This window comes from Pinus tabuliformis, chromosome 4_2 (genome assembly GCF_031772625.1).
Source record: "Pinus tabuliformis cultivar Carrire ecotype Pingquan chromosome 4_2, CPIR1, whole genome shotgun sequence".
In the NCBI taxonomy this organism is placed as follows: Eukaryota; Viridiplantae; Streptophyta; class Pinopsida; order Pinales; family Pinaceae; genus Pinus; species Pinus tabuliformis.
Window position 1 is genome coordinate 497,247,286 of NC_142304.1, and position 15,884 is coordinate 497,263,169.

Sequence of the window (15,884 nt, forward strand, 5' to 3'; positions counted from 1 at the left end):
ATTAGAGGGTTTTTGTTATTTGCCATTTTGATGCTAGGGTTTGAGATTGCGGCTTATATGAAAGGCTGGCACTTTAGCCGCCCTCATTTCGACTTTTCTCCGTCGCTGGACTTGCAGGGCGTTTTGCATTCCATTTATTCTGAATGGGTATTTGTTAGGGCCACTTATCTTGCCCCTCCTCTTCAGACATTGGCCAACATCTGTATTGTGCTGTTTCTTATCCAGTCGGCAGATAGACTGGTGTTGGCGATGGGGTGCCTGTGGATCCACATCAAAAAGATTAAGCCGGTGCCCCAATTCGAATTCCCAAGTTCAGCAGCGGATTTGGAAAAAGGTGCATCAGCAGACTATCCGATGGTTCTGGTTCAGATTCCCATGTGTAACGAGATGGAGGTAAGCGTAAGCCTAAGCTTTTGTACTGCAATGTGGGTTCTTTTAGTCTCCTCAACCTACATTATGCAACAATGCGCGTGTTTTGTTCTGTATTTTAGAACAGAGGCTACATAACACTAGATTTGCAATTTCGATTTGTTTCATGTGTTCACAACTGTTATTTTTATTGCATTTTGTGCTTTTTTATTCATTTATAGGTGAAGCATAAAATGATACTAGACAGATATTGTATTGATCTGTTAGACAAACAAAAGCTACAGTGGGGAAACCTTTGCTACTGCTAATAGAGGGTTTCTAACAACAAGAAATCCGAGCTAATAACACGATTATATGATGCTTTGATAAAACTGTAAGTGGAGATTACATTACAACATTCAAACGGCAAACAGGTTTATGAAGAAGCCCAGAAACATGGAACTGTCCGTTTTTATTTATTTAATTTTCAGTATACCATGCTCCAGAAATAAGGAGCAGCAAATCAAAGCACGAACAGTAACATCTATTGTAAAGTGAAAAATTGTTGATTGCTTTATCGAGAGGGATGGTACAGAGTGTTTCACAGATTTACAGTCCTTGCTCTCTGCCACTGGCAGCAAGGTTTCAGTGCTCCGTCTGTGTCTGCAGTTTTGTGCGACTGCAGCTTTATCTGCTCTTCGTCCCCACTCTCTTCCCTCCAGGGAACAGACATTATCAAAATCAAAGACGGAAATTTTCGACCCATTTCCTTCAAACTGTCTTTTGATGACTCCTTTTGCCAATGTGGCTTCAGTGATTAGGTGGCTACAATTTTTGGACAGATCATCTATGGTGTGGATTTTTTTAGGTTGTTACTGAAAAAATACTAGCATATTAAAAAGGTCAAGTACTGTACGAGGCATGGCTCTCTTTCCATCCAAGCTGGAATAGGCAACATATTTAACCGGGTACCATATTCCGAATGTCTGATGTTCTTGTAAAGGAAAAATCCATTGCAGCTACCTGAATCAATGTCGGTTTTTATTTTCATTGTCTTCTCTTTTTAGACTCTGGCTAGAATGTGGGTTATGCCCAATTGAATCTGTGAGATTGTTCATCTCTCTCCATTGTTCTGTCATCCCATACACATTGACTGAATGGGGTATGGATTAGTGTACTTGCGGTACTACTTATTTGGGCCTTTTTCTCTCTTTTGGAGGTGTTAGCGAGCTGACCCGGAGGCTTGCAATGTTGGATATTTGTCCCTCTTCCATTCAAAAAATGACTTAGCTTGGCACTCTAAACTGAAAAATGATAAAATTAGTGTATGCTTAACTGAAAAATAATTGAATTAGTGTCCAGTCAGTGTCTGAGGTGTATTCTATGCCTCATACTGCTCACAAGTTATGTTGCAGTAAATATGATCCAGTGTTGTTTCAAAAATTTGCTTTATCTTGTTATCAATGTTTCAATGTTTCTGACCATTTTTTTCCGCTTCTAATTCAGTAAAGTTACAAAACTCACATATTGTGTTTGAAGACTGTTACTGAGTTTATGATTGACCTCTTTTTTTTTTTTTTTTTTTTTTTTTTTTTTTTTCAGATGTGTTGCTAAAACATAAGTTGATTCTATCTAGTGTCTACATATGGGAGATGGTGTAAACATGTAATTGTTGTGAGTACTAGGTTCTGAATGTTAGATATTGTATTTTTCCTGTTAAAACTGGTTCTGGTCTTCCTTAAATCTATCTACAGATGCGGGAGGACGGAAAATTGATTATGTATACCTTTTGTCACTCCCAAGTTCTGGTCTTTAGATCCCGTGATTCTTCTTCTGATGTCTAGTTGTTGTTGGTACTTGGTTTACTGTCTTTAGATCCTGTAATCTTTTCTTTTAAATGTGTGATTTTGATAGCACTTGGGGTTCTAGTGACAAAGCCACATAGATTTTTATTGACTTAGTCAATAACTTGTAGATTGGATCTTAAAAGACCTAGAAAATAATGGTCCGCCTAGGAGAATTTTCAAATAATATACTTCCATGGTCAATCTACAAGCATACTGTTTGTGATGTCACTACCTTGTTTGGTTATTGGTATCGATTTTAGATTGGCCACGGATGTTAGGAGTATCCCTCGCTTCTACATCCCTCCCAGGATCATGCAGCCAGAGTCCTTGTTGGATCCAGGGGACTGTGATAGCGAGCCAGTGCCACTGTTGCCCCCCTAGCTGTCGGCTATCAGACTCTGCCATTCTTGACATCGTCAACCTCCAGCCCTGGACTTATTCATTTAGCCTTCTACATGATCCGGTTATATATATGTTTATGAGGCTATCCAATTATTGTATTCTTCTTTAAATTGCATTTCATTTTATTATAGATTTAGATTTTGCACTGTTTGCACTCGCACATTGTATTCGTACTGGTTGTATCCTTAAATCCCATTGACCTATTTATGGTGATTCATTGGACATTAATAAAATTATCTTATTTTATTGGGACAAACTTTTTTTAGAGAGGACCCCAATTCTGTGGGTATTTATTAAAAAGACTGGTGTTTGTTTATTCTATCATGCATCAATTGATTATGTTAAATCTAACTTGATTCTGTTTTGTTGAAATTCTTTACAATAGTAACGTTTGTAGGCTGGGTGCTTTGAAGTTTTGTTCAACCCCTATTGGTCTGTAATCTATTGTACTGCAACTGCAGACATATGGTATTGAGCAGAATTCCATATTGTTCAACAAGATTGCTAGAATTTGATTTCAAATTTCTTTCCTTTGTAACAACAATTTACACAAGAGATAGTAACAGCAATTTACATATGATCATCAAAGCCCTACAGAACTTGAATGGCTCTTTCCAGATCTCTTTTGCTTACACTGTCGTCCCTTTGTTTCTCATGCTGACACGTGGCGTCGAGAACAGAGTGATCATAACCGCAGAGTTCTGTAATTTCACGTTGACACGTGGTATCGGGAAAAGAGCGGGCATAACCGCAGAGTTCTGCAAGCGAGCGGCGTCGTGCGTCGTGTATTCATGGACGAAGGCGGTTGTGCTGCTAAATTCGTTCCGTTTTCTTCGGAAGCTTATGCATTGTAGTAATGGCGCATTGTGTTTTCGGAGAAAGATTGCATATGGTAGCTTCCCAACTCAACTGAACTGCTCTCACTCGCTCTGTGTATGTTGTTTGGATTGGATTAATTTGACTGTGGGGAACGGGTCGCTGGCTGTGTGTAGACTCAGCGAACGCTACTCTATAATGGTGGCGCCCATGATGCCCAGCACCAGGTTCGAATCCTTTCCTCTTCGGCAGGGCTAGGGTTAGAGCGTGCTCTTCCTCCTCATCAAGCAGGGTCGGGGCAAAAATGCCAGGCAACTTACCTGGGTTTGGCTGCTGAAAGCCCATCGCGCCGCGGGCTGTGTCACCTGGCTCGCGCAGGGGCTATGGAGCCTCTCTCCGCCGTAAAAAGAAGGGTCACTTTGAACAAGAATCAAAATCGTGTGACAGAGGAGGACAAACCAGGGAAAAGTAAACTGTACAGAGTCATTAGAGGGTTTCTGTTATTTGCCATTTTGATGCTAGGGTTTGAGATTGCGGCTTATATGAAAGGCTGGCACTTTAGCCGCCCTCATTTCGACTTTTCTCCGTCGCTGGACTTGCAGGGTGTTTTGCATTCCATTTATTCTGAATGGGTATTTGTTAGGGCCACTTATCTTGCCCCTCCTCTTCAGACATTGGCCAACATCTGTATTGTGCTGTTTCTTATCCAGTCGGTAGATAGACTGCTGTTGGCGATGGGGTGCCTGTGGATCCACATCAAAAAGATTAAGCCGGTGCCCCAATTCGAATTCCCAAGTTCAGCAGCGGATTTGGAAAAAGGTGCATCAGCAGACTATCCGATGGTTCTGGTTCAGATTCCCATGTGTAACGAGATGGAGGTAAGCGTAAGCCTAAGCTTTTGTACTGCAATGTGGGTTCTTTTAGTCTCCTCAACCTACATTATGCAACAATGCGCGTGTTTTGTTCTGTATTTTAGAACAGAGGCTACATAACACTAGATTTGCAATTTTGATTTGTTTCATGTGTTCACAACTGTTATTTTTATTGCATTTTGTGCTTTTTTATTCATTTATAGGTGAAGCATAAAATGATACTATACAGATATTGTATTGATCTGTTAGACAAACAAAAGCTACAGTGGGGAAACCTTTGCTACTGCTAATAGAGGGTTTCTAACAACAAGAAATCTGAGCTAATAACACGATTATATGATGCTTTGATAAATCTGTAAGTGGAGATTACATTACAACATTCAAACGGCAAACAGGTTTATGAAGAAGCCCAGAAACATGGAACTGTCCGTTTTTATTTATTTAATTTTCAGTATACCATGCTCCAGAAATAAGGAGCAGCAAATCAAAGCACGAACAATAACATCTATTGTAAAGTGAAAAATTGTTGATTGCTTTATCGAGAGGGATGGTATAGAGTGTTTCACAGATTTACAGTCCTTGCTCTCTGCCACTGGCAGCAAGGTTTCAGTGCTCCGTCTGTGTCTGCAGTTCTGTGCGACTGCAGCTTTATCTGCTCTTCGTCCCCACTCTCTTCCCTCCAGGGAACAGACATTATCAAAATCAAAGACGGAAATTTTCGACCCATTTCCTTCAAACTGTCTTTTGATGACTCCTTTTGCCAATGTGGCTTCAGTGATTAGGTGGCTACAATTTTTGGACAGATCATCTATGGTGTGGATTTCATATTTAACCGGGTACCATATTCCAAATGTCTGATGTTCTTGTAAAGGAAAAATCCATTGCAGCTACCTGAATCAATGTCAGTTTTTATTTTCATTGTCTTCTCTTTTTAGACTCTGGCTAGAATGTGGGTTATGCCCAATTGAATCTGTGAGATTGTTCATCTCTCTCCATTGTTCTGTCATCCCATACACATTGACTGAATGGGGTATGGATTAGTGTACTTGCGGTACTACTTATTTGGGCCTTTTTCTCTCTTTTGGAGGTGTTAGCGAGCTGACCCGGAGGCTTGCAATGTTGGATATTTGTCCCTCTTCCATTCAAAAAATGACTTAGCTTGGCACTCTAAACTGAAAAATGATAAAATTCGTGTATGCTTAACTGAAAAATAATTGAATTAGTGTCCAGTCAGTGTCTGAGGTGTATTCTATGCCTCATACTGCTCACAAGTTATGTTGCAGTAAATATGATCCAGTGTTGTTTCAAAAATTTGCTTTATCTTGTTATCTATGTTTCAATGTTTCTGACCATTTTTTTCCGCTTCTAATTCAGTAAAGTTACAAAACTCACATATTGTGTTTGAAGACTGTTACTGAGTTTATGATTGACCTCTTTTTTTTTTTTTTTTTTTTTTTTTTTTCAGATGTGTTGCTAAAACATAAGTTGATTCTATCTAGTGCCTACATATGGGAGATGGTGTAAACATGTAATTGTTGTGAGTACTAGGTTCTGAATGTTAGGTTGTGAGTACTTAGTCAATAACTTGTAGATTGGATCTTAAAAGACCTAGAAAATAATGGTCCGCCTAGGAGAATTTTCAAATAATATACTTCCATGGTCAATCTACAAGCATACTGTTTGTGAAGTCACTACCTTGTTTGGTTATTGGTATCGATTTTAGATTGGCCTCGGATGTTAGGAGTATCCCTCGCTTCTACATCCCTCCCAGGATCATGCAGCCAGAGTCCTTGTTGGATCCAGGGGACTGTGATAGCGAGCCAGTGCCACTGTTGCCCCCCTAGCTGTCGGCTATCAGACTCTGCCATTCTTGACATCGTCTACCTCCAGCCCTGGACTTATTCATTTAGCCTTCTACATGATCCGGTTATATATACGTTTATGAGGCTATCAAATTATTGTATTCTTCTTTAAATTGCATTTCATTTTATTATAGATTTAGATTTTGCACTGTTTGCACTCGCACATTGTATTCGTACTGGTTGTATCCTTAAATCCCATTGACCTATTTATGGTGATTCATTGGACATTAATAAAATTATCTTATTTTATTGGGACAAACTTTTTTTAGAGAGGACCCCAATTCTGTGGGTATTTATTAAAAAGACTGGTGTTTGTTTATTCTATCATGCATCAACTGATTATGTTAAATCTAACTTGATTCTGTTTTGTTGAAATTCTTTGCAATAGTAACGTTTGTAGGCTGGGTGCTTTGAAGTTTTGTTCAACCCCTATTGGTCTGTAATCTATTGTACTGCAACTGCAGACATATGGTATTGAGCAGAATTCCATATTGTTCAACAAGATTGCTAGAATTTGATTTCAACTTTCTTTCCTTTGTAACAGCAATTTACACAAGAGATAGTAACAGCAATTTACATATGATCATCAAAGCCCTACAGAACTTGAATGGCTCTTTCCAGATCTCTTTTGCTTACACTGTTTTTTCTATGAGGCAGTTGATATGTCTACTGACCATAAAATTATAGCAGTCGATATGTCTACTGACCATAAAATTCATAACAAGCAAGGCTATGTAAATCCCATATATGCATGTTTACTTTTTCCCCAGTAAAATCCCCAACAGAAACTCCAGGTAGTGGACATTTTAGTTTGTTTTTCCATGAAATATGTTCTGAAATGAAGCTCTGTTGATATCTTTTGTCCTGTTCAACCTGCAAACTAAATCTGTGGCCAAAAATTTATGTTACCTACTCCACAATATTTCATTATATACCGATTTGTAGGCCATAAATTTCCCATTCCACATTGAAAACATTCCCCGTTCACACACAACTATACTGGATTTTGAGAGTATCTGAAGCGATCTGTAACTTGGAAAAAATCCAAAACCTACTGCATTGATCAGAAACACAAGAGTTTGTTACGCCTGAGCCAGAAAGGTACACATTTCTCACCATGGCTAGCCAAGTCCACATTATCCTTCCATGCCCAGCTCTAATTACCGAGAAACTGAAAAGGACTAGATAAAAATGCAACCAATTGAACTCTCTCTATCACATTTAAAGCGACTTATCTCCTCGAATCTGACGATAAATCGCATTGGAAACCTTCCCTGCCGGCCGATTTCAATTGTCTTGGGGTTTTTTAATTCTCTGAACAAATTTATGGCCTAAAAAGGAAATCCAAAATTGATTGAATTGATAAAGCCAAAAGATTTGTTACACCAAGTTACAGCAAAGGATTGCCAGAATGGTGTGTAATTATTTGTTGCATATTTTTGTCAAAACACTGTGAGCGCCTCACCAGAGTGACACTTATGAATACAAAGTACTGGCGCCTTGATTAACTATTTTCCAAGCATCTCTTTCTCCATCCATCCGACTCCTTGGTCCCTCATTAAGATGCTTGTCCAGAGTGGGCCTGTCTATCATCAAGGACAAAGTTGGCCACCCTATCAGAAGTGCCAGTGTGCGGTATCATCAAGGTAAGAATGCTTTGTGGAAGGTGGGCCAGATGGTACGCAGAAGAGACGTTGAGATTCATTCTGTCACTTCAGTGGTTGCAAAAAGTGGATGACAGTTAATTTACCAATCGTTTTAACCATGTAACAAAGGTGCTCAATGTGCATTAGTCATGGGGTGTTTTGTGACAGCCAGAGGGGAGGTCTAAAGTCTCAACTCAACTATGCCTTTTCCACCACACACTCACTTGTTCATAAATATCATGACAATACTTGTAACTACTAACGCATTCAGTTTCTGCAGCAAACCCAACGACAGAAAGTTTCAAAAGAGAACCGTGCAGAACAATGTCTTTTTCTTGCACTACAAATTGTGGTGCCTGCGGGCCTCCTGCAGGTCAACCCAGCATGTTATAACTGTACGTGTGTTAATTGGTCTGTGAATTGAAGAATCTAATTTCTATATATATGTGTCCTATCACCAAATATGATTCATCCACATAAAAATCACCATCAGCACCAAATGTATGAAAGCTGTATACACATAATGTGAAAAATCTTCTCGTCATTCATTGTACTATTCAAAGACTTTTTATAACAAATGATACTTTGAGCCACAATGAAAGGGAGCTCGCCCATAATTCTTCTATGCTTTTTTGTTTTCTATACACATTTTTCTATACTAAAGAATTACAACTTGATCACGGCTACAGTTGTTTTCTATAACTGCAAGTAATACCAGTAGTAGAAGCAGTAGTTCACTAGACTAGGTAATAATTATTCCCTAGGTTAAAATACCCAACACTTTTCCTGTAAACTATACTTTTTTTGGTATCTTCTGAATTTTCTATAGTTATATGTAGACAAATTACCTGGCTGCCTGCTCAGTTTGAAAATCCCAATTCAGTGGGGATGCAGATCTCAGTCGAAAAAACAAAATATAAATCAGGCCCCAGGGCAGAAGCTTGATGCATCCCAGGGCACTGTGTACATTATCTGTATCTTCATATAGATACAAAGGATTGCATTTGCACCATTTTCAAATTGTTTTATATATTAGACCCGGTGCCATCTGAGAAATGGACCAAGCTGAGTATCATGATGTATATTTTGTATAACTACCACACATTTGGTGTGGGACTGGCTCTCTTTCCCAAGGGTAATAATCAAATTATAAATCTCTCCTTCCAGAAAGTTTAAAGACCTGGTTGCCCTTGTGTTGCACACAGATAGGGCACTCCTCAGACAATGTAATTACCTGCACCAGCAGAATTCACAGAAATGGCAGCCTGAATCAATTATATATGTTCTTTCAAAAATATATTGATTTAATAATGCAAATGAGTGATTTGTTTATCTCACCTTTGGCACACATTTCAAACAAAAGAAGTGGCTACACGCTAATTGCCTCGGCTCCACAACGACATCTGCACATAGATTTATAGGTAGAAGTTTCGGATTTTGTTGTCTGTTGTTAGAATACAGATAAATCATTGAAATAACAATGTAAAAAAAACGAATATTCTAAGTACACAGGCATATAGAACAAGTAAGTTCCTTATCAATAACAGATGTTGATGATGCTTGTGTTAAAGCTTTGGAAATAGTGGGCATGTTCCCCACTGTTTTCTCTGAAGTATGTAATACTGTTTTAATACGATTGGATCCATTAAGATTTGAAAATGGACTCTCTGGAAGGTTATGTCCATAGCTGTTGCAAGTAGTTGAATAGAAGCTACTTTGTTTTGTTTTGGTGATTATTATAAAAAGGTAATGATCAGTGAGTTTCTTTCCTTGCAGATTTGCTTGTCCAGTGTGCACCAAATCTGTCTGTGATATGTCTAAATTGTGGGAGAAACTTGATATTTTCGACAAGATGAACATCTTGAAGTCAACTTGCAATGGGTTGTATAAAGAGTAGCTTATTATATGTGTTTTTGCTAATTTTTATTTCTCATATTTGAAATTTTCTTTCATCCAATGGCAATTGATTTTTTAAGTTTCTTGAGTGGATTCTGATATTTTTTTTTGTCATGTAGGTTGCTTTGACTCCAATGCCTGAAGCTTACAAGAACAAAATGGTAAGTTGTCTGATGTTAATGTGGTATAATTTGGAGGCATATTTTAGAGCCCATTAGTAGCGTGAGCGAAAATACCTCACCACTTTCTCTTCAGTCTTTTGACCAGGTTTGGATCTTATGCAATGACTGTGAGTAACTTCTGAAGTAAATTTTCACATTGTTGCACACAAGTGTCAAAATTGCAACTCTTATAACACTCGGCAGACCAGGGGAGGCCCTTCTGCAAGTTCATGTAGATCTCATCTTTGATATTCTCAAATGTTCAGATTCGTGTGTCCCTCTTTACCACTTGTAAGGTTGCCTTACCACTACCTATGTGGCATGAAAAACAGTTGTACTGCAAATTGCTATGCAGTGGCATTACTGTAAGAATTCATTGTAACCGCTGAGTTTTTTCACAAACGAATTAACTCTTCTAGAAAAATTCAATAATTCCAATTTAATAATATAGCATTACTGTAAGAATTCATTGTAACCGCTGAGTTTTTCCACAAACGAATTAACTCTTCTAGAAAAATTCAATAATTCCAATTTAATAATCCTATCGGCCTCTCTTTGTACCTTTTGGGACAATTTCTAGTCTTAGAGTGATGGGCTTTAAGTCTATTTTTGTCGACTTTTTATCATAATCTTATTCCATTTTGGATGGAATGGAAACAAATTTTATAGGTTTTGTGTTAAAGAAATTAATTAAAAAGTATTATTATTTTATTTCTAGTATTAAATATATAAATTATAAAAAATCATAATGTTGTATTATTATAAATAAAATTATAATATTAATATTATTATAAATAAATTAGTAATTGTATTAGATGTTGTATAAGAAACACTATAAGACGGTAGCATAGGAAAGAGTAGCATTAAAGTGTTATTCTTCCATAATGAGATAGTAAATATTTCTATACTTAACAATTATTGATTGGAAGCCTTTGATTTGGTCTTTTGGTTAAATATGCATATCTATTTGCATTTGTAAGCTTTGTGTTTGAAGTATTTTCCTACTTGAATGGTTGGAATTTATCCACACCCTCTTTGAATATGTCAACTTTATTTGGGGTTCAAGGTTTCCTGCAATTGATATAGCTCTTTTGGTTCTCATTCAAATCCATTTCCATTGTTCCGTCAATTCAAACTCTAGCAAACATTTGCATCATTCTGTTTTTTATCACTTTGTGGATAGGAATCTTCATTTCTATATTGGGTGTAACTATATCTTGGTTGATTGGCATTTATAATGAAATTCATAAAAAGGTACAACAATTACTATATATAGTAAGTGATTTTCACTTTCCAAAATATCAAACATCTCAGAGTACTCTATAATAATGAGCAGAATATTTATGCAATAAATTTATAAAATTATGATTACAATTAGTAGAATATTCTTGCAATAAATCTATAAAATTCTGATTACAGTGTTATAGCCATTAAGATCCAAAACAACATTCATTGTACACCATAAGAGGCCATTTTCAAAGATTAAGAGATAATCTATGTTGGAAAGCTTATAAAATCTCTCAATTTGGCATAATGTAAGTGATTTCTCTTTATCTTCTAGTTTTGAATGACATTTTGTTTACTAATTTAATTGATGATTATTCATATGAACTTGCTTTTTATATAATTTAAATCTTTTTTGTTTTAATTATAAGTAATTATCTTTTGACAAGATTTACATAATCATATTATATTTGAGTATTTATTATATTTCTTCTAACTAAATTATGACATATTTTTCAAAACTTATAAAAATATTAATAAAAAATTGAGACATAGTATAACATTTAGATTAGATATTATTAAAATCTAACTGTAAAAGTGATTAATCTAGAGCATTAATTGTTAATCAAGTTGTCTATTAGGTAAGTAGATGTTGAAATTATTTAGGAAAAATGTTGCAATGGTTAATTTCCATATTAATTGTAACTATCTCTTAATTTATTAGCATTTATAATGAAATTAAGAAAAAGGTACGACTATCACTATATATAGCAAATCATTACAATTATCTATATAAAAGAAAAGTATAAATATAAAATCTAATATAAAATAGTTATAAAACTCATTACTAAATCTAATAAAATATTATAAAACTCATTATTTATTGTAATTTTATATTATTTTTTATTTGAGTAATTAAATAATTATACAACTTACAAAATAATTATAATACTTGTTATAAAAAATTATTAAATAATCACACAAATTATTTTTAATATCTGATTCTTGGACATCTTATCTAATTTTCATTTATAAATAACATTAAAATAATTATTTATCTTTATTTTCATTTATAAATAACATTAAAATAATTATTTATCTTTATTTATTTTGTATGTTGATATGTTTTTAAGATTAATAATATATTTGTTGTTTTTTTAATTTTAAATTAATAATATGTTTAACCTTTAAATTAAAATATTAAATTCATTAAAAAAAATTATTTGTCAAATCCAGCAAGTGCCTTTACCGTTAAAATGCAATGCAGTACTTAATTCAGACACTGCAAGAAAGAAGGCTACCAAAAAATTCACGTTTCCGTGTGTCACACAATCCAACCAGAAACACAAACCATGTTTTTGCCTAAAACCGACCCACATTTTCCAGACTTTCCAACCGCCGGTGCCCACTCCCCACGCTCACTTAAAACAAAGGGAGTGGAGGAGTGGAGTCGTTTATCTTGGCAAAGGAATTTTATGGACAATCAAAAGTGGTCGGAATCTGGGTAAAAAAATTTCAATAGATCTTGTAAAAGCAGTGTTTGAATCGTGTTTTTATAGTGGAAATGGATTCATCATCATCAAAAACTATTAGGACATTGAAGTTTAACAACTATAACTTGGATTTACAAAAATCATTGCAAGAATTTTTCTAAATATAACCAGAATTTCCATAACTTTCTGAGAAATTAATTAGACTATTGCAAAACAAATTATCATACACACTTAATTTATGTCTAGACAAAAAAAATGTTTATTATTTATTTATAAAATTATTAAATAAATATTTTATTAAAACTAATTTAAATTTTCTTCATTATAATTATTTTTCAAAACTTCTAAAATGTTTTTTTCCAAATATGAATTGAATCAAATTGGAAACACATTTTTCAAATATGAATGGAATAAAAACGAATTAAATCATTTGACAAATACAACTATCCCAAAAAACTCTTTAGATCTCCAGATCTCCACTGCTGCAGCCGACATAGTTGCACCAACAAAGTTTTCAGGTACTTTGAATTAGGTGAGCTTAAGTCTATTGCAGAGTGTTGAATATTCTGAGATTTGATGGACATGGACACGGTCAATTTTTTGACCACGTTTATGTCCGTCAGATCCCGGAATATTCCAAAAATCTGCCATCAACTTAAGGATGCCTAAATTCAATTAACTCGCTGGTGGGCGGATTCAAAAAATAATGTTAAAACGCAGTTGTCTATAATGCGACTTTTTGAAAGCTTTTCCGGCCGGTTTTTCCGGTTGAAATCCGGCAGGAATTTATTGGAATCGCAAGTTTGATAGCTAGTTTCTGCACAATGAAAGCGTCCCAGGGGTTTTCGAGGGTGCTGAATCCAAATATGCAGTTAAAAAACCATTTTAACTGCAAGAAATCAAGATTTAACCTCAATTTCTTCCGCGGGATTTCGTCACCGGAATCTCCAAAAAATCACATTATAGACAACTCCTAATAAAACTGTTGACGATAACGGGTATAGGGTTTACTCACAAATATATGGCCGCGCTGCCTACACACAGTACTGTGATTTTTTGTTGTTGCCCAAATTCAATTAACTCGCTGGTGGACGGATTCAAAAAATAATAAAACTGTTGACGATAACGGGTATAGGGTTTACTCACAAATATATGGCCGCGCTGCCTACACACAGTACTGTGATTGGAAAAATGCTTTGAATAACCCAATTGTTTTCTTCAGCATTATATTTCATCAACTTTGTCTCAGTGGATGTATACAAGTACCCAGAAGCAACTATGCACTTGCTCGATCCTCCACATATTATCCACCCAGGTCTTTGGATCACAAATTTCTGCATTCTTTCCATCTTCGCAGCAGAATACAAAGAATTTTTCTGCCAGAAAAACTCCACGATACTAGGCTCGTTGTTGGGTCATTGGGAGGAAGGATTTCCCATCAGTCTTTTTCCACATTGTAAACCTCTGCTGCGGACAAAACAGTTTCTCAGTGTCTTCCTCCGGCAACACCTAGATAAAACTTTACCAATTGGGTAGATGTTTTTAATAATATAATTGTAGAAGATGTGACAAAATCTAATGTATTAAGAAATAGTTGTTTGAGTATTTGTTGAAAGTGACTATTACAGGTTTAACTATTAGTGTTTTTCTTAACTATTAACTGTTAATCTAATAGTCTAAAATTTTTCAATCATCTAACATTCTATTCAATGTTATAGATTGGTACACGGTGGCAATTAGGGGAGTTGTTTTTAGAGGGAAACACGTTACTGTGTAATTAGTATTTGCATCCGATGTTGCAAAGGAAACGTCGTAGGCATAGAGTGGGGAAGAATAGCGACATGGAAATGGACATTGTTGAAAACAAGGGTAGATGATAATGAGTTACAATTGAAAGTGTTAGTTATGTTTATTCTGAATATGGATATTTTGTAAATAATAGTAGTGTGTGGAAAAATAATCACATGTGAATGGACATTGTTGAAAGCAAGGGTGGATGATAATGAGTTATAGTTGAAAGTATTAGTTATATGTATTTTGAATATGGATATTTTGTAAATAATAGTAGTGTGTATTTTGAATATGAATATTTTGTAAATAATAGTAGTGTGCGGAAGAATAGCAACATGTGAATGGACATTGTTGAAAGCAAAGTTGGATGATAATGAGTTATACTTGAAATTATTAGTTATGTGTATTCTGAATATGACTATTTTGTAAATAATAACAATATTAAAAATTTGAAAGCAAAAATGGATGATAGTGAGTTATACTTGAAATTATTAGTTATGTGTATTTTCAATATGACTATTTTGTAAATAATAATAATATCAACAATAAAAAGAAAGTAAAAAGAAAAAAAATTGTAATTTAAATTTGTATGAAGGAACTAGAAAATAACAAAAGGAAAAATAAAACTTCTCTACATTGAAATAACCTGCAAAAATAGATTACCATGTAACATACAACATATGATATACTATACTTCTCTGCACGGTCCATCCCTTAGAATATTTTGTTCACATAATATAAATATGCATTTCTTTGTTTTTATGGAACATACAAAAAAATACATGACACTGCTTTTATGGAACATACAAAAAATACATGACACTGCTTTTCTGGACGAGCACGATTCCACCATTGGAATATTTTGTTCACGAAACATGACCATGCGTTTCTTTGTTCATATTGAACATGGAAAACATATTATTATAACATACAAAACATATGGATATATTTTTCAATGCATTTATGGAAACATGGAAATGCGAGTAGGAATATTGTTTCCTTGTAACTTACAAAATTTCACGTTGCTTTTATCAAAACATACAATGCATGTGTTTTTCTCTATTTATTTTTCTATATGCTTTTCTCTTCTTCATTTCAATGTTTGAGATAATTAAATGCTAGAATTTAATGGCATATAAAAGCTTGAGATATCGATGCTTACCAGAAGCCATTTGAAGATGTCCTGATTTTGATTATGGCAGCACTGTCCTCAGCTCCTCTGCAAACTATCCAACCCATACCCTTTGTCCATGTACTGTCCTTCTTACATGGGGAAGTTGGAGATGTTGTCACCCCACTCCATATCTTTGGGTGAACTCAAATGCCCCGTGAACAAATTAGAACAGGGAAGAAATGGAGTGGAGTGACAACAGCTCCAACCTGCCCCACTCCAGTCACACTGGAATGACCCAGAGGTGGTTTCCTTCACTTTCTGTCAGGGTCGATTGTGTAGATTTTGCATTTCAACTTGAGCAGTAGAAAGAGCAATGTAAGAATGCCATCCTTGATCACAATAAAATGAGCGG

The 15,884-nt window shown here is 35.3% G+C and overlaps 1 protein-coding gene across 4 annotated transcripts; it reads left to right on the forward strand.

Annotated features, from left to right (window-relative positions):
- The first annotated feature begins 257 nt into the window (after nt 1-257).
- LOC149170161 (putative xyloglucan glycosyltransferase 6) lies at nt 258-10,407 on the forward strand. 4 transcript variants are annotated; one of them, XM_089428923.1, is made up of 5 exons: nt 258-393; nt 3,278-3,489; nt 3,590-4,291; nt 9,809-9,850; nt 9,945-10,407. In XM_089428923.1, exons 2-5 carry the CDS (start codon nt 3,454-3,456, stop codon nt 9,984-9,986), a joined length of 822 nt encoding a protein of 273 aa, XP_089285049.1. In that variant the 5' UTR covers nt 258-393; nt 3,278-3,453; the 3' UTR covers nt 9,987-10,407. The 4 variants fall into 4 exon arrangements, 3 of the variants coding, with proteins under 3 accessions (XP_089285049.1, XP_089285050.1, XP_089285047.1); XR_016259850.1 differs by lacking the exon at nt 258-393 and adding an exon at nt 9,570-9,674 and having other exon boundaries at nt 3,059-3,489; nt 9,945-10,405; XM_089428921.1 differs by lacking the exon at nt 258-393 and having other exon boundaries at nt 3,036-3,489.
- The last annotated feature ends 5,477 nt before the right edge of the window (nt 10,408-15,884 follow it).

What these genes read in the sequence shown, in the direction of transcription:
- LOC149170161 (XM_089428923.1), top strand. Translation starts at nt 3,454, where the DNA reads ATGGCGCATTGTGTTTTCGGAGAAAGATTGCATATG. An exon ending in CCATGTGTAACGAGATGGAG is followed by an intron (nt 4,292 to 9,808) that starts GTAAGCGTAAGC and finishes TTTGTCATGTAG; the next exon opens with GTTGCTTTGACTCCAATGCC. An exon ending in AAGCTTACAAGAACAAAATG is followed by an intron (nt 9,851 to 9,944) that starts GTAAGTTGTCTG and finishes CTTTCTCTTCAG; the next exon opens with TCTTTTGACCAGGTTTGGAT.